Below are 19,349 nucleotides of genomic sequence, written 5' to 3' on the forward strand. Positions count from 1 at the left end.
GAGAGAGAGGGACAAGCAGACTTGGTGCTGAGCTGGATCCCATGACCCTGAGATCATGAGCTGAGCTGAAAGAGTCTAACTCAACCAGCTGAGCCATCAAGGTGCTCCATGATTTGATTTTATAAGTTTTAATCATCTTCTATGAAAACATTCAGTAACAGCACAGGCATCTATTATAAAAAATAAGATATAAAAGAAGAAAACACACAAAAAGAACTACAGAGTGAAACCAATTACTGTGACTTTATTACAATAGTTACAAACAATATTTTAGTTGTAATCATATCACAATTACTCAAACTATATACAAATAGGTATTTATACAAGACTACATTTTAAAAAAAGAAAAGGCAATTAATGACCAAAAAAAAATCACATTAATTATCAACAAGATTTTTTTCTAAAAGTTATGGCCAGTAACAAAAATTCACAGTTACTCTGAAAGTATTTTAAAGATGCAGGAATCATATTGCACATAATACAATTATAAACCCTACTGAGCAGATTTATATATTTTAATCTAGTTTTTCACAAAATGTACAATACCATGCAATACTCCACTGTATATAGAATGGTGGAACTAGAATAAACAGGTTAACTTACAAACTTTCAATATAATGGCCAAAAAATTGGAGTTATTTTAAGTTATACTGAAAATAATTTTACTATACAAAAAAAAAAAAAAACACTCCAGTGTAATAAAACTTAACAGACACAATCTTAATTTGTTCACAGATCAGGTTACTTTTTTTAGTGTTCTTCTTTGTCTTTTCCTTTCTTTTCCTTTTCATCCTGTAGTGCAGTACCAAGTTTTTTTATAAGAACTGACAGAACCTTGTCAAGGGGGTCCATGACTCCTCTTTGAAGCCATTTAGGAATAGTAGTCCTGGCATGATGAAAGCCCAGTTTTTGAAGAATATAATCAACACCTACTGGATCAATCTTTCTTCCAGTCCAAGAAATTAATCTAAAATTACAAATAATAGGTATTAAGGAAGATAGTGTCAAAACACTGAAGGTAGGTTCAAGAACATCACTAAGCCTCCATAATATGCTCAAGATGGACTGTTCTCAGTAGGTGCAATTGAATAATCTAAGTTATAATTCCTCAGTTTATTTTAACAGTATTAAAAAAATGCGATTCTATGTATTCTTTCCTTTTTTTTTTTTTTTAAAGATTTTTATTTATTTATTTGATAGACAGAGAGAGATCACAAGTAGGCAGAGAGGCAGGCTGAGAGAGAGGGGGAAGCATGCTCCCCGCTGAGCAGAGAGCCCAATGTGGGGCTCAATCCCAGGACCCTGAGATCATGACCTGAGCCAAAGGCAGAGGCCTAAACCATTGAGCCACCCAGGCGCCCCGATTCTATGTATTCTTGAGAGCCTATGTGTAGCAGTGGAGTTAAGTGAATTTCATTCTGATTTTTTTTTAAATTTTTACTTATTTATTTATTTTTGAAGATTTTATTTATTTATTTGACAGACAGAGATCATAAGCAGGCAGAGAGGCAGGCAGAGAGAGAGGAAGGGAAGCAGGTTCCCTCAGAGCAGAGAGCCCGATGCGGGGCTCGATCCCAGGACCCTGAGACCATGACCTGAGCCGAAGGCAGAGGCTTTAACCCACTGAGCCACCCAGGTGCCCCGTTTCTGATTATTTTATTTTAGGCCTCTTAAGTTACAGGGTCATCTTGACATTTAAAGAACATCTGGTTCATTCTAAAAGATGTTAACTTGATGGGAGGATTCCTTTTACAATGTGCACATATATTAAATTATGACACCATCCACTTAAAATATCTTACATGTTTTGTCAATTTTACCTCAATAAAGCTGAGAAAAAAAATAAGGATTCAACATATATGTGGCATAATGGTGGTGGATAAAAGGCTGAGACTTCCTGAGTTTTTGCTATGTACTAAATATGTTTGGGAAAAACCATTTTCTTCCATTTCCTTCCGCATAGAAGAGCAGCCATTAGTGAAACACGCCTGGTCTTTCTCTGTTCCTATATTAATATCCTGTATTAATGATTTATCTGATTGGCAAGTTAACTGAGGAACTGGGTTGTGTAGTTCAGTACTCTCTTCCTTACCTTAAGGGCCAGTCATTTTGACTACTGCTCCATACAATAGGTTTCTCAAGGACAGACCCCTAAATAGGTTAGCCCCAGCCTGTTCACAGCTGGCTACAGCTGGTTGAGTTCACAGGGCTGCCAACTGCAGAACTCAAGGTGGGGGAGGGCACACAATTCTGGTGTTCTTCATGATGAAGATCTTGTAGGTAAGTCAAAACCTGGACTCTGAAGTAGAAGGCCATTATTACCAGACATCCAAACCACATTCTCTGCTATGAGCTTTATCACTATTAAAACTGTCATTTTGATTTCCAGCTGCCTCTCTCTCACTGTTCAATTGCTTCTGAACTTGGGCAGGAAAAGAGGGTACGAAACACTGATCTGCTAAGACTCTACTAGTTATAAGCATTTTGCATTAATTAACTCATTTAACCATTTTAACAACCTTACAAGGTAGGTAATACTGTTTACCAAATTTTTCTTATGAGGCAACTGAAGGAGAAATAGGTTAGGTCCTTTGGCCAAGATCATTCAATTTACTATGCTATCTAGACAACAGGTCTTACAGCTAGAGCTCTTCAACATTCTCTCCACCACTACACCATATTAACTAGTTTCTTGATGGTATGCTTTAAAAAAAAAAAAAAAAGAATGGCAAATTAAACTTTTTATGCTCATTTTAAATTAAAAGATAATTTCATCATAGATTTACAAATACAAAACAAATTTTCTTGGTAGTTTTCTGCATTAGGATATTTGCAATATTTTTAATTTTGTTCTGAGTATTGACACTGTTAATACTTCTCATGAATATTTGTATTGTTAATACCAAATTTTATTTTATTTTTAAAAAATATTTTATTTATCAGAGAGAAACAGAGAGAGAGTGAGAGTATAAGCTGGGGGAGGGGCAGAGGGAGAAGGAGAAGCAGACTCCCTACTGGGCAGGGAGCCTAATGTGGGGCTTGATCCCAAGACTCTGAGATCATGACTGAGCTGAAGGCAGATGCTTAACCAACTGAGCCACTCAGGTGCCCCCAATACCAAATTTTATTATAAATTTTTAACACAAAGTCACTACTTTCTGCTTATACATGAGTCCACTGTGAAATGGATATTTGGTTGCTATGGAATTATTTTGTGGCATAAATTTCTGAAATAATAACCTTATCTAAAAGAAATCTGTACTGTTCTGCAGAAATGTGCCAGAGTATGATGGACTTTTTTTGATACTGTTATTCCATGATTCAGAGAGTTAAAATTTGATTAAGAAAGCAGATGAGAGGAAAGGTAAAAATGACAGGAAGGTTGTGAGTGGTAAGTACCACTAGTTAGAGCAGCCATTATAAATGTAATTAAGATTGGAAAATAGTTTGGAAATTTTAATATGAAAATAAGTTGATATAATTGGGATCATGACTGTAGTAGAACAGTCTTGGTAAATGAACCTGAATCTGACAGCATTAAATTCAACATTTCGGGGGGCGCCTGGGTGGCTCAGTGGGTTAAAGCCTCTGCCTTCGGCTCAGGTCAGGATCGGGCCCCACCTCGGGCTCTCTGCTCCGCAGGGAGCCTGCTTCCTCCTCTCTCTCTGCCTGCTTCTCTGCCTCCTTATGATCTCTGTCTGTCAAATAAATAAATAAAATCTTTAAAAAAAAATTCAACATTTTGGGATTGTTGAATTGCTTATTGTGTAGCACGCAGACAGAACAACTCTGTGACATTGTAGGTTCTATCACACTGTTGTAACATGTGTGAGAAATTGTAATAATTCCTTAATGATGATGTATGGCTGTTATTGTGTCGTCACAAACTAAGAAATAATAAAGTTTACTGCAGGTCCCTCAAACACCTGAAAATAATATCCTGGTGAAAAAGATGGTTAAAAAAATAAAGTAACGGTGGACATGGAGTTATTCTCATCTGTTAGTGATTAACTGATGGAATGTCACACAGTTGTGGTGGCCGTGCCTCTTTTGTGTTGTGCTAGAAGCACTTAAAAAAGCAGAAAGGAGCAGAAAACATGGCCAGAAGTTAGTGATGTTATAAGTATCTAACTACTAAAAACTGTTTTTGGTAAACTGTATATAACTTGCTCCATTATTTATGACCTTTTTCTCATGATAATCCCACAGAATACAGGGAAATATATATATCCACTACGTACCTGAGAGTGGGTTCGAGATGCCATGTGTTGCACATAAAATCTCTCCAGTCCACAGTCGTATAAGTGATGCTGTCCTCTCTGTCTCTCTCAGAGGAATTGTCATCATGTATAATAATTGGGCTTTTCTGTCCTGGTCGAGTAGATAAAATCCGAGGTGGAAAAATGGCTATAATGAAAATGATAGATTATTATTACAAATAGATATCTTATAAATTTATTTTAAATCACCATATAAGTATAATTGGCTCCATTTGTCATTTTACTTATGAACAGGCCAATTAATTTAATTACCTTTCTGAAAAACTAGTATTTTAAACTAAGCCATAAATAACTTCTTAAAGTTATTTCTTTAAAGACAATGTCAAAGTTAGCATGTCACTTTTTTTTTCTTTTGAGGAATAGCATATATTTTACATATATTTGCATGCTTAAAACTAATGGTAAACAATGCTGAGATTTATATGATAGCAAGGATGGCTGCAGTGGACATTTTATAAATGTAAAATATATGTAAAATATATTTTTATATTTTATATATGTAAAATGCATATAAATATATTTTACATATATTTGTGTGCTTAAAACTAATGGTAAAGAATGCTGAGATTTGGGGAATCAAGATGGCGGAGAGGTAGCAAGCTGAGACTACTTCAGCTAGCAGGAGATCAGCTAGATAGCTTATCTAAAGATTGCAAACACCTGCAAATCCATCGGCAGATCAAAGAGAAGAACAGCAATTCTAGAAACAGAAAAACAACCACTTTCTGAAAGGTAGGACTGGCGGAGAAGTGAATCCAAAGCAACGGGTAGATAGACCCCGGGGGGGAGGGGCTGGTTCCCGGCAAGCGGCGGAGCAACGGAGCACAAAATTAGGACTTTTAAAAGTCTGTTCTGCTGAGGGACATCAGTCCAGAGGCTAAACCGGGCTGAAGCCCACGCGGGGTCAGCATGGCCTCAGGTCCCACAGGGCAGAAGGATGGGGGGTGTCCGAGTGTCGCAGAGCATGCGGGTATTGGAATGGGGAAGCCGGCTACAGAGACAGAGCCGACAGTGAGCTCACAGCTCGGGGTTGCTTTAAACCGGTCCCAGGCTCCGTGAGCTCAGAGCACGGGCCGGAGGTCAGGCAGACGGGAGTTACTGGGTGCTGTTCTCTGAGGGCGCACTGAGGAGTGGGGCCCCAGGCTCTCGGCTCCTCTGGGCCGGAGACCAGGAGGCCGCTGTTTCTATTGTCCTTCGGAACTCTACGGAAAGCACTCAGGGAACAAAAGCTCCTGAAAGCAAACCCAAGCGGATTACTCAGCCAGGCCCCTGGTAAGGGCGGTGCAATTCTGACAGAGGCAAAGACACTTGAGAACCACTACAACAGGCCCCTCCCCCAGAAGATCAACAAGAAATTAAGCCAAGACCAAGTTCACCTACAAAGGAGTGCAGTTTCCAAGGAGAGCAGAAGAACTCCAGAGGAGGAGAAAGCAAAGCACGGAACTCATGGCTTTCTCCCTGTGATTTTTTAGTCTTGCAGTTAATTTAATTTTTTTTTTCATTTTTTTCTCTTCTTCTGCTAAAAGTTTTTTTAACTTTTACCCTTTTCTTTTTTAACGTTTTTAAACTAGTTTATCTAATATATATATATTTTCTTTTTTATACTCTTTCTTTATTCGTTTTTTAAAATTCTTTTTTCTTTTTTTTTTTTCCGTTTTTTCTTTCTTTCTTTCTGAACCTCTTTTTATCCCCTTTCTCCCCCCTCACAATTTGGGAACTCTTCTGATTTGATTAAAGCATATTTTCCTGGGGTTGTTGCCACCCTTTTAGTATTTTAATTGCTCCTTCATATACTCTTATATGGACAAAATGACAAGGCGGAAAAATCCACCACAAAAAAAAGAACAAGAGGCAGTAATGAAGGCTAGGGACCTAATCAATACAGACATTGGTAATATGTCAAATCTAGAGTTCAGAATGACAATTCTCAAGGTTCTAGCCTGGCTTGAAAAAGGCATGGAAGATATTAGAGAAACCCTCTCGGGAGATATAAAAGCCCTTTCTGGAGAAATAAAAGAACTAAAATCTAACCAAGTTGAAATAAAAAAAGCTATTAATGAGGTACAATAAAAAATGGAGGCTCTCACTGCTAGGATAAATGAGGCAGAAGAAAGAATTAGCGATATAGAAGACCAAATGACAGAGAATAAAGAAGCTGAGCAAAAGAGGGACAAACAGCTACTGGACCATGAGGGGAGAATTCGAGAGATAAGTGACACCATAAGATGAAACAACATTAGAATAATTGGGATTCCAGAAGAAGAAGAAAAGAGAGAGGCGAGCAGAAGGTATACTGGAGAGAATTATTGGGGAGAATTTCCCCAATATGGCAAAGGGAACGAGCATCAAAATTCCGGAGGTTCAGAGAATGCCCCTCAAAATCAATAAGAATAGGCCCACACTCCGTCACCTAATAGTAAAATTTACAAGTCTCAGTGACAAAGAGAAAATCCTGAAAGCAGCCCGGGAAAAGAAGTCTGTAACATACAATGGTAAAAATATTAGATTGGCAGCTGACTTATCCACAGAGACCTGGCAGGCCAGAAAGAGCTGGCATGATATTTTCAGAGCACTAAACAAGAAAAACATGCAGCCAAGAATACTATATCCAGCTAGGCTATCATTGAAAATAGAAGGAGAGATTAAAAGCTTCCAGGACAAACAAAAACTGAAAGAATTTGCAAACACTAAACCAGCTCTACAGGAAATATTGAAAGGGGTCCTCTAAGTAAAGAGAGAGCCTACAAGTGGTAGATCAGAAAGGAACAGAGACAATATACAGTAACAATCACCTTACAGGCAATACAATGGCACTAAATTCATATCTCTCAGTAGTTACCCTGAATGTTCATGGGCTAAATGCCCCAATCAAAAGACACAGGGTATCAGAATAAATAAAAAACACAAAACCCACCTATATGTTGCCTACAAGAAACTCATTTTAAGCCCAAAGACACCTCCAGATTTAAAGTGAGGGGGTGGAAAAGAATTTACCATGCTAATGGACATCAGAAGAAAGCAGGAGTGGCAATCCTTATATCAGATCAATTAGATTTAAGCCAAAGACTATAATAAGAGATGAGGAAGGACATTATATCATACTCAAAGAGTCTTTCCAACAATAAGATCTAACAATTTTAAATATCTATGCCCCCAACGTGGGAGCAGCTAACTATATAAACCAATTAATAAAAAAATCAAAGAAACACATAAACAATAATACAATAATAGTAGGGGATCTTAACACTTCCCTCACTGAAATGGACAGATCATCCAAGCAAAAGATCAGCAAGGAAATAAAGGCCTTAAATGACACACTGGACCAGATGGACATCACAGATATATTCAGAACATTTCATCCCAAAGCAACAGAACACACATTCTTCTCTAGTGCACATGGAACATTCTCCAGAATAGATCACATCCTCGGTCCTAAATCAGGACTCAACCGGTATCAAAAGATTGGGATCATTCCTTGCATATTTTCAGACCACAGTGCTCTGAAGCTAGAACTCAACCACAAGAGGAAGTTTGGAAAGAACCCAAATACATGGAGACTAAACAGCATCCTTCTAAAGAATGAATGGGTCAACCGGGAAATTAAAGAAGAATTGAAAAAAATCATGGAAACAAATGATAATGAAAATACAACGGTTCAAAATCTGTGGGACACAACAAAAGCATTCCTGAGAGGAAAATAAAGAGTGGTACAAGCCTTTCTCAAGAAACAAGAAAGGTCTCAGGTACACAACCTAACCCTACACCTAAAGGAGCTGAGGAAAGAACACGAAAGAAACCCTAAGCCCAGCAGGAGGAGAGAAATCATAAAGATCAGAGCACAAATCAATGAAATAGAAACCAAAAAAACAATAGAACAAATCAACGAAACTAGGAGCTGGTTCTTTGAAAGAATTAATAAAATTGATAAACCCCTGGCCAGACTTATCAAAAAGAAAAGAGAAAGGACCCAAATAAATAAAATCATGAATCAAAGAGAAGAGATCACAACTAACACCAAAGAAATACAAACTATTATAAGAACATACTAAGAGCAACTCTACGCCAACAAATTTGACAATCTGGAAGAAATGGATGCATTCCTAGAAACATATAAACTACCACAACTGAACCAGGAAGAAATAGAAAGCCTGAACAGACCCATTACCAGTAAGGAGATTGAAACAGTCATTAAAAATCTCCAAACAAACAAAAGCCCAGGGCCAGATGGCTTCCCGGGGGAATTCTACCAAATATTTAAAGAAGAACTAATTCCTATTCTCCTGAAACTGTTCCAAAAAATAGAAATGGAAGGAAAACTTCCAAACTCATTCTGAGGCCAGCATCACCTGATCCCAAAACCAGACAAGGATCACATCAAAAAAGAGAGCTATAGGGGCACTGCACCCGAATGTTTATAGCAGCAATGTCCACAATAGCCAAACTATGGAAAGAACCTAGATGTCCATCAACAGATGAATGGATCAAGAAGATGTGGTATATATACACAATGGAATACTATGCAGCCATCAAAAGAAATGAAATCTTGCCATTTGCGACAACATGGATGGAACTAGAGCGTATCATGCTTAGCCAAATAAGTCAAGCAGAGAAAGACAACTATCATATGATCTCCCTGATATGAGGAAGTTGTGATGCAACATGAGGGCTTAAGTGGGTAGGAGAAGAATCAATGAAACAAGATGGGATTGGGAGGGAGACAAACCATAAGTGACTCTTAATCTCACAAAACAAACTGAGGGTTGCTGGGGGGAGGGGGTTTGGGAGAAAGGGGTGGGATTATGGACATTGGGGAGGGTATGTGCTTTGGTGAGTGCTGTGAAGTGTGTAAACCTGGTGATTCACAGACCTGTACTCCTGGGGATAAAAAATATATGTTTATAAAAAATAAAAAATTAAAGGGGAAAAAAAAAGAGAGCTATAGACCAATATCCTTGATGAACACAAATGCGAAAATTCTCACCAAAATACTAGCCAATAGGATTCAACAGTACATTAAAAGGATTATTCACCACGACCAAGTGGGATTTATTCCAGGGCTGCAAGGCTGGTTCAACACCCGCAAATCAGTCAATGTGATACAACACATCAATAAAAGAAAGAACAAGAACCATATGATACTCTCAATAGATGCTGAAAAAGCATTTCACAAAGTACAGCATCCCTTCCTGATCAAAACTCTTCAAAGTGTAGGGATAGAGGGCACATACCTCAATATCATCAAAGCCATCTATGAAAAACCCACCGCAACATCATTCTCATTGGAGAAAAACTGAAAGCTTTTCCGCTAAGGTCAGGAACACAGCACGGATGTCCATTATCACCACTGCTATTCAACATAGTACTAGAAGTCCTAGCCTCAGCAATCAGACAACAAAAGGAAATTAAAGGCATCCAAATCGGCAAAGAAGAAGTCAAATTATCACTCTTCGCAGATGATATGATACTATATGTGGAAAACCCAAAAGACTCCACTCCAAAACTGCTAGAACTTATACAGGAATTCAGTAAAGTGTCAGGATATAAAATCAATGCACAGAAATCAGTTGCATTTCTCTACACCAACAGCAAGACAGAAGAAAGAGAAATTAAGGAGTCAATCCCATTTACAACTGCACCCATAACCATAAGATACCTAGGAATAAACCTAACCAAAGAGGCACAGAATCTATACTCAGAAAACTATAAGGTACTCATGAAAGAAATTGAGGAAGACACAAAGAAATGGAAAAATGTTCCATGCTCCTGGATTGGAAGAATAAATATTGTGAAAATGTCTATGCTAACTAAAGCAATCTACACATTTAATGCAATTCCTATCAAAGTACCATTCATCTTTTTCAAAGAAATGGAACAAATAATTCTAAAATTTATATGGAACCAAAAAAGACCTTGAATAGCCAAAGGGATATTGAAAAAGAAAGTCAAAGTTGGTGGCATCACAATTCCGGACTTAGCTCTATTACAAAGCTGTCATCATCAAGACAGCATGGTACTGGCACAAAAACAGACACATAGATCAATGGAACAGGATAGAGAGCCCAGAAATAGACCCTCAACTCTATGGTCAACTCATCTTCGACAAAGCAGGAAAGAATGTCCAATGGAAAAAAGACAGCCTCTTCAATAAATGGTGTTGGGAAAATTGGACAGCCACATGCAGAAAAATGAAATTGGACCATTTCCTTACATCACACACGAAAATAGACTCAAAATGGATGAAGGACCTCAATGTGCAAAAGGAATCCATCAAAATCCTTGAGGAGAACACAGGCAGCAACCTCTTGTACCTCAGCCGCAGCAACATCTTCCTAGGAACAATGCCAAAGGCAAGGGAAGCAAGGGCAAAAATAAACTATTGGGATTTTATCAAGATCAAAAGCTTTTGCACAGCAAAGGAAACAGTTAATAAAACCAAAAGACAACTGACAGTATGGGAGAAGGTATTTGCAAATGACATATCGGATAAAGGACTAAGCATATCATGCTTAGCCAAATAAGTCAAGCGGAGAAAGACAACTATCATATGATCTCCCTGATATGAGGAAGTGGTGATGCAACATGGGGGCTTAAGTGGGTAGGAGAAGAATAAATGAAACAAGATGGGATTGGGAGGGAGACAAACCATAAGTGACTCTTAATCTCACAAAACAAACTGAGGGTTGCTGGGGGGAGGGGGGTTGGGAGAAGGGGGGTGGGGTTATATGGACATTGGAAAGGGTATGTGCTTTGGTGAGTGCTGTGAAGTGTGTAAACCTGGCGATTCACAGACCTGTACTCCTGGGGATAAAAATATATGTTTATAAAAAATAAAAAATTATTAAAAAAAATAATTAAAAAAATAAAGATATTGACATAAAAAAAAAGAATGCTGATATTTACTTGATAGCAAAGAATGGCTGCAGGTTGACATTTTTTAGCAATTTTATTGAGATACAATTCATGTATCATACAGTTCACTCACTTAAAGGGAACTATTCCAGGGCACCCGGGTGGTTCAGATGGTTAAGCATCTACCTTTGGCTCAGATCATGATCACAGGGTCCTGGGACTGAGTCCTGGATCTCTCTCTGTCTTTCTTTCTGTCTCTCACAAATAAATAAATAAAATCTTAAAAAAAAAAAAAAACTACCACTCGGTAGTTTTAGGACGTTACTGTCTCTCTATATATTGGAACACTGGTAATAAGTTAGGAACTTTTTATGTAAGCAGTCTTTCACCCTTTATAATGAATACTCAAATGTTTTAGGAAAGACAAATTCTTTTTAAATTGGTGATCATAGGGTTGCCTGGGTGGCTCAGTGGATTAAGCCGCTGCCTTTGGCTCAGGTCATGATCTCAGGGTCCTGAGATCGAGCCCCGCATTGGGCTCTCTGCTCAGCAGGGAGCCTGCTTCCTCCTCTCTCTCTCTCTGCCTGCTTCTCTGCCTACTTGTGATCTCTCTCTGTCAAATAAATAAATAAAATCTTTAAATTGGTGATCATAATATATATAAAATTAAAATCAAATCTGAGACAATGTAGCTTTCATTTGGCAAACTTTAATGTATATAGCATTTCTCTTACAGCAGAGATTTTCATGACACAAATTGGGCATAAAATAATAGATAAATTAGGTAATATGACAGGCATTATGTAACTCTGGTTTTAACTTTATCATGAATTAGCAGTAAGGGATAACATATTCATTGGGAATGAGCCTAGGAATAAAACTGTCCTTACATTCAAATTACATAAGAATATAAATGTCTTCAGTTACTGCCTCCTCATAGTCACTCTGCTTTTATTTCTGGTAGTTGTTATAGTGCTACAGTATCTTGATGTTCTAGAAATATGTTGATTCTAGTCTAGCCTTACATGCTGTTAAAGATTATTCTCAGGCATGTTTATGCTTATTTTGGTCAAAACTAATTGCTTTTAGTTTTTAATTACAAAATACACTTATAACTATTAAAATATTTTTATTTATAACTGAAATTCCTAAAAACAATAACATTTGGTTATTGTAAATCTGATAATCAATCCTTATTTCCTTTTCCCATTAAAATAGTGTTATACAAGTTTGATTTTCTACTTCTAAATATAATTTATATGTAATAAATTAATTTCAGATGTACAACAAGGTGATTTAGCAAGTACATACATTTTGAAATGCTTGCCATGAGAACGATATTAAAATATTACTGATTATATTCCTTATGTTGTACTTTTAATCCCCATGATTTATATTTTTTAATTTTTTTCCCCCATGACTTATTTTATAACTGGAAGTTTGTAGCTCTTAATTCCCTTTATCCATTTTGTCCATTTTCCCACTCCTCTCCCCTTTGGCAACCACCAGGTTGTCCTCATTGGGTCTGTTTCTCTTTTTTTTGTTGTTGTGCATGAGTTTGTATCTAAAAAGAAAGTGGCTTTTTTTATTTTGTTTTGTTTTGTTTTGTTTTTAAATATGCACGGTTCATGGCAGACCAAAACCAAAACATATTTCATAAAATGACAAGATTTCACATAATAATTGCAAAAGAAATCTGGCAGACTTTTATATAGACATGGACTAGAAAAGAATTCTGAACTTCACAGGTTTATTCAGAGTCTCTGTTATTTTTCCCCATATTAAATTTAAATATTAAGGCACAGAGAAAAACAAGAGGATCACTAGGGATTGGTATATGTTGGTGCTTTAAGTGAAGACTGGATCAAATTATATATAATATTTTCGATTATATGGTTTTAGTCATTTAAGTTTCAACTAATGTCTCACAGATTTCTTCCAGCCATCATTACTGATTTTACTCTCACTGGATTTTTGGCACGTAGATTTAACAGTAATGGAGCAGCAATTCAATCTATGTTATGCCACTTTTGCATTGTTTTTTGATAATCTGTTTTCTTCACTTAAACATTCATCATGAGACCATCTTAAAATACCTGCTAGACAAATTATGTCTTTTTGCTCATTTTAAAAATGATGTATCACAGGGTGACCCAAACAAATAACATGTATTCCAAGCAATTAAAAAAAAATCACATCTGCTATTTTACTACTATATATTCATATATTTGTGCAATAATTACTTATTGGATAAAGACCATATGTTTGGAGACTATTCCATGTCATCATATTTCTGACGACTTCATTCTTTTAAATACTACAGAGTATTCCATTCCATTATATGGACACCATAATCTATTCAACCAGTTCTATAGGGATATTAAGGTCACCATATGTTTCTTAATGGACAAACGTATATTTCCAGGAGATAAACCAATGTTAGCTAGCTCATAAAAATAAAACACCACCACTGAAGTTCAAATTATTTATTTATGAAAAGATAATGTTTTCTGCATTCTAAACAGATTTATCTACTTATTTGTTTTCCTAACAATGTATATAATTCATGCTATTATGTAGTTGTTCTTTTAGCCATTTCATTTGACTAGCAATATTTCCTCAAAGAGCTTTCCCTTATCTTCCTCCTTTGTGAGATTCTCCTACAAGGCCTGATAATGTACATAACAAACATGGAAATATTTTGTAAAGTATAAAACACCATTCAGTGTGAGTTACGTTTAGAAAAAGAGTGTCACGGACATAGCAGACCCTCAGAAATTCTGTCACATAGTTTTACTAATATATTATTTATATTTATTTCACTGATTGATATTTACAACTCAAAGGAAGGAGACACATTCCACTCATTGTATCACTAGACCATAAAAATCCATTTAAACGACACAGACAAGAGCCTTTGCTGAAATTGGCAAGGAAAAAGAAGAAAAAAATGCTACTCACCTTTTTCTTTTTCTTTAAGATAAGCTGACACTAAATCATGAAGAAACATGATGAGCTCAGCATCCATAGTCACACAAATGTGGTCAGTGAACTCTGTGACCACACTACATTCTACCTTCGGCTTCAGGCTGGCATCTGTAATGGCAAAGTTCTATAGTAAAAGATTTAATGAGATATGCCCCTTTCTCTTCCTGTTTATAAGGGATTTACAAGGGTTTATGTAAATGCATCCATTTAAATGCAACTATAGACAATTGAGTAGTTTCTGTAAGTGATTTCCAAATGATGATATAGTTTACTGAGCACTTTCCAAGTATATGCCACTTACTCCTCATAAAACATTCTGAATGAAATCCTATGACTGTCCCCCATTTTACTGAAGAGAAAGAGGCACAAATGGATTAAATTATTTGCCAGAAGCCAAAAGCTGGGAAGAAAAACTAAGTAAATAAATTAGACTATATTACTATTACATAAATAATCTGTGAGAAAACAGTAATTTGAAGTTCCTTTAGAATTTTCTTAGTAACTTTAAAAACTATTTTTCTACATACCCTGTAATGAAGGTTCCTGTGGTTCTTGAACATGAATGGATTTAAATTCAAGCTGCATCCTTGGTAATGCAAAGATAGTCTCTGTTTCATGATTGTAGCTAGAACCTCCTCTGAATCCACTCAACAAACTAGAATTCTTCACTGTAGTGCTATTCTCAGTATTATTAGCATCAACATTACGAAGCAGGTTTAGCTCTATATGGACAATAATAAAGACAAGAAGAACCAAATTAAACCAACAGGCAATGATAAACCTATAGCTTTCATGACACTATCATACATAGAATTTTAGAAGCTGGAAAATAATGACGCACATTTTTAAAAGTAGAGCCATATAAAGCTTTGGTCTTGAGAATAGTTACCTATATATATATTAATCTATTGAAATATATTTATATATAAATATAGTGATATGTTTACATATATATGTAGTGTTTTACTCATATATATAGATAGTGATATATATCACTATTCTCAAGACTGAAGCTTTATAACATGGTTTTTGGATAAACCTAATACACTTTATTTTTGTTTGTCAAACTTTAAAATGAATATCATTTTTAACTAAATTTCTGTCTAAATTTAAGTCTTTCACTATGCTCAGAGTTCTCCATTGCTTGAATACTTTACTCTTACATAGAATTTGCAAATAAATATGTTCCTGACCTTGAAATAAGGTAGAAGTCCTGATTTTCCCCAACATAAGTGCTACAGTTTTCTTATAAAAATCAGCAGTTCTCAGGTACTCAGGTAGCAGTGCAGTTGGCTAATAGCCCCTCCATGGTATCCCAGCCAAAAGAACCCTCTCCTCAAAAAATCTCTCTTTGGAAGGTAGCAGAGTCAGTACATAACAGTCAATACATGCATAATCTTCTAATTTACTTCCTTACCTTCCTTTGTTCTCAGAACCTTTTTAATAGTCTCTAATCCCTGGCGCTGCCTATTCCATAGTAACTATTTTCAGTGGTGCCCAAGTCATCTTTCCCATTTTGAAAGGTGGTTATTTTTAAGGAAAACATTCAAGTCTTAGCAGGTCTCAGTGTAGTCACTTTTCTATGATTGGTAATATCAGTACTATAAACTTGAACACAAAAACAGCCACAAAATAAGAATTTTCCTGGCCACATTATTATAAGACTTGTGATTCTAATCAAATGGAAAAACCCATCAAAAGCACTCTTTTTAAACTTACTTCATAGGAATATTATTTAGTTTTATATCATCCCAACCACCCCAAACCTTAAAGTTGGTAGCATTCTATTACTTAGTTATATAGTAACTTTACCAAGCTTCTCATGTTTAGCATCACTACAAAAATATTTTTCTAACTATAATAAATGTTGCTTATTTAAACCAACTTTATTTTGAATATTTTCAGTTACACCTAAAATAATTTTTAGTCTATGAGATGTTACACTACTAGGATGGTAAATCAGGTACTAATATTGTTATTTATGAGTAAAATGAAACTAGTTTAATTCAAGAATTGAAAATTCTCCCTCCACTTAAATTCTAAACACAGGCAACAGAGCCCCAAATAAAGAAAATAAATCTCTAAAGAAATAAATTTTTAACCTTCATTCCTTGTGGCTGTAACATAGTTGAACCATTCTTTTACACTTGCTACTCCATGGGGTGGGTTTTCATGGCGACGCCTTGTTATCTTGGTTATTGTTGCCATAGGACTTTCCAAAGCCCCACATGGTTTGGTAACCATGGTATTGTGGCCCAGATGAAAATCTAATGTTTGTACTATATATGTAGAATGATCACTAGAGCCTAGAAGAAAAATAAAAGTTTCTTGATGTTAACAAACTACATTTAGATGCAAGAAAACAGTTGTGACTCTAGATTAATAGATTTAGTTAACTCAAACATAGATAAGGGTATAAAAAAGTGAGAAGTAAGAAAAAAAATCACAAATAATTTTTCTTTCTTTTAGTTATAACTGGATTTATCCCTGGTAATGAGTAGCATCCATTTTTTTCCTTCATCATTAAGAAATCACATATTAGGAAATAATAACTAAAAGGAAGGAGGTTTATCACTGTAAATACAGGTAAAAGCATAGCCTTACCAATAAAGTTTATAGTTTTAGTCTTTTTTTTTTTTTTTTTTTTTTTTTATTTTTTTTTAAAGATTTTATTTATTTATTTGACAGAGATCACAAGTAGGCATAGAGGCACAGAGGCAGGCAGAGAGAGAGAGAAGGAAGCAGGCTCCCCGCCAAGCAGAGAGCCCGATGCGGGACTCGATCCCAGGACCCTGAGATCATGACCTGAGCCGAAGGCAGCGGCTTAACCCACTGAGCCACCCAGGCGCCCTATAGTTTTAGTCTTGACTATTTCCTTAAACTACCACCATGAGTCTTTATATTTTTATACTATTTATAATAACTATTATTATGACTGTGGCCAGCCACAACAGCAGAAACTTTAATTGCCCAGAAACAGAATAAGATGGCAAGTTCAGAAGAAAGTCCTTTAACATGTTTCAGATTTTACAGATATTGATTCACTGGCAATGAACTCCTTGACATATTAAGTACATGAGAACAGAGTTGGACTTCAGAAATATAATGAAAACATACAAAAGACATGAGAAAGGAAAATTACTGTCATTTATAATCATATCAGAAGGTAAGAAAAGGTAAAAGTTACAAATGTGTCAATTTACCATCTTCCCAGATTTTCTGAGCTTCGGTCCAAAAGGCAATATTTGGTTCTTCTAAGTGAAAAAGGGCCCAGGATTTTGAACGGAAATTTGGACCATGAAAACAAGCCAGTGTCATATGATTTCCATGTAAGCTCATTGATCCTCCAAACTGCATTCCATTTTCTGGTAATGGAATCTGAAATAAGGATATGTGGCATCCTGATACCACCTTCAATACTCCAGGCCAATGTCGATGATGAGCTGCATCGAGCACTGCAAGAAAACCAAAAAGCACTTATTCTCAAAGGCCTCACAAACACCCTGAATGGCAGGTAGGAAGGCAGCAAGTGGCTATTTTCTAGAGCTGAAGTGATGCTGGGAAGGGATGAAAACAATTTAATACCTGGTTAACATTAAGTAGAAGCTAACAAAAATATAGTCTGTGAAGTAAGGATGGATAGAAACTAATGAAAGTAGTAACTTGCTATAATAACTATAACTTAACACTTCAGTAATGAGTCATGATTTATAAAGTGCTGGCATTAACTTTTATACAATTCTCACAATAGCTCTGTAAATTAGGGATTTTATCTAGAATCCTTTCAAGTGAAGCACAAGAGGGGTTAAGTGAACTAGTCATTAGAAGATCTATAAGTCAAATAGAAGTCTTCTCTCTCTCTCTCTCTTTTTTTTTTTAACTCGCTTATAGCCTAGCTACTCAAAAGTGAAGTCTGAGGACCAGCAGCATCAGCCTCACCTGGCAACTTGTTAGAGAGAAACCGAGACAAGTCCACCTTATACTTTCTGTATCAAAATCTGTATTTTAATAGTACACAATAAAGTTTGAGAAGCACTAATCAGATGTAACATTCATATTTATACTTCTCACTTATCCCAATAATGTCCTTTTTGGCTGTTTTCCACAACTCTCATTCCAGTTAGTTAGCATTTCTCTTTAGTTTCCTTTAATCTAAAACCAGTTCCCTAAGCCTGGTTTGTTTTTCAAGACAAGGACTTTTTTTTAAAAAATCTAGGTCAGAAGTTTTGGGGAACATCTCTAATTTGTATATGCCTGACCACCAATTCTAGTTTAAAGGAAATATAGAGATTAGAGGAACAGGATAAATGAAACTATAAGCAAACAACTGAAAAAAAAATTTAGAAGATAGGACAACTGGCTAAGTCTCTTCAACAACTCAGGTCATTAGAAAAAGGACTATGCTGCATTAAAAGAGTAAAGGAACATAACCAGACTTAACCTGGGATCTTGACTCTGATATATTGGTTTAGACAAACCAGTTTTAAGAATAATTTTAGGTCATTTATAGGATGTGGTTAGAAAGCCAGAGAAGAGAAATATTTAGCAAAATGGAAAACTGGATACATATATGGTACTGATACTCTATGGTACATAGATATTATTTGGATACTATTCACTAGACAAGGTTATAAAACAATATGAACAATATTTTGGTAAAAAGTATATGTCTTATATAGGTTTATAGAAAATTATCTAAAAGTATATACTCTAAATTGTTTAGAGTGATGATTTCTGGGTGGAATGTGATGTTTCAATTTTTGCTTATATGTATTTCCTAGGCTTTTCCAATGCACATGTACTGCTTCTGTGATTATAAAGAGTTATTTAAAATGATCCCCATGGGCGCCTGGGTGGCTCAGTGGGTTAAGCCTCTGCCTTCAGCCTGGGTCATGATCTCAGGGTCTTGGGATAGAGGCCTGCATCAGGCTCTCTGCTCAGCAGGGAGCCTGCCCCCCCCCCCCGCCTCTCTGCCTACTTGTGATGTCTCTTTCTCATCAAATAAATAAATAAAATCTTAAAAAGATAAAATAAAATAACCCCTATTCTGACATTTTTCACTACTTTCACCTCTCTGGTTAAAGCTGCAATCATTTGCTGCCTGGACCCTTCTGATAGCCTTCTTAATATAACTATGCTTGCAACAACACTAATGGGAATTACTGCATTGGTCTCTACTTCCACTCTTTGCCACCTATAGTCTATTCTTCACATAGCAGCCAGAGTGATTCT

The 19,349-nt window shown here is 36.1% G+C and overlaps 1 protein-coding gene across 7 annotated transcripts in view; it reads right to left on the reverse strand.

Annotated features, from left to right (window-relative positions):
• Positions 1-224: 224 nt before the first annotated feature.
• Positions 225-19,349, reverse strand: part of BLTP1 (bridge-like lipid transfer protein family member 1) — a 223,529-nt gene continuing 204,404 nt past the window's right edge. For all 7 annotated transcript variants that reach the window (XM_059169027.1, XM_059169028.1, XM_059169029.1 and 4 more), the window contains 6 exons: positions 17,321-17,572; positions 16,220-16,423; positions 14,645-14,839; positions 14,091-14,225; positions 4,242-4,407; positions 225-967 (listed from right to left, as the gene is read on the reverse strand). In XM_059169027.1, the coding sequence (XP_059025010.1) occupies positions 751-967; positions 4,242-4,407; positions 14,091-14,225; positions 14,645-14,839; positions 16,220-16,423; positions 17,321-17,572 (1,169 nt within the window). In that variant the 3' untranslated portion in view covers positions 225-750. The remainder of the gene's footprint in view (positions 968-4,241; positions 4,408-14,090; positions 14,226-14,644; positions 14,840-16,219; positions 16,424-17,320; positions 17,573-19,349) is intronic.

This window comes from Mustela lutreola, chromosome 1 (genome assembly GCF_030435805.1).
Source record: "Mustela lutreola isolate mMusLut2 chromosome 1, mMusLut2.pri, whole genome shotgun sequence".
Lineage (NCBI taxonomy): Eukaryota > Metazoa > Chordata > Mammalia > Carnivora > Mustelidae > Mustela > Mustela lutreola.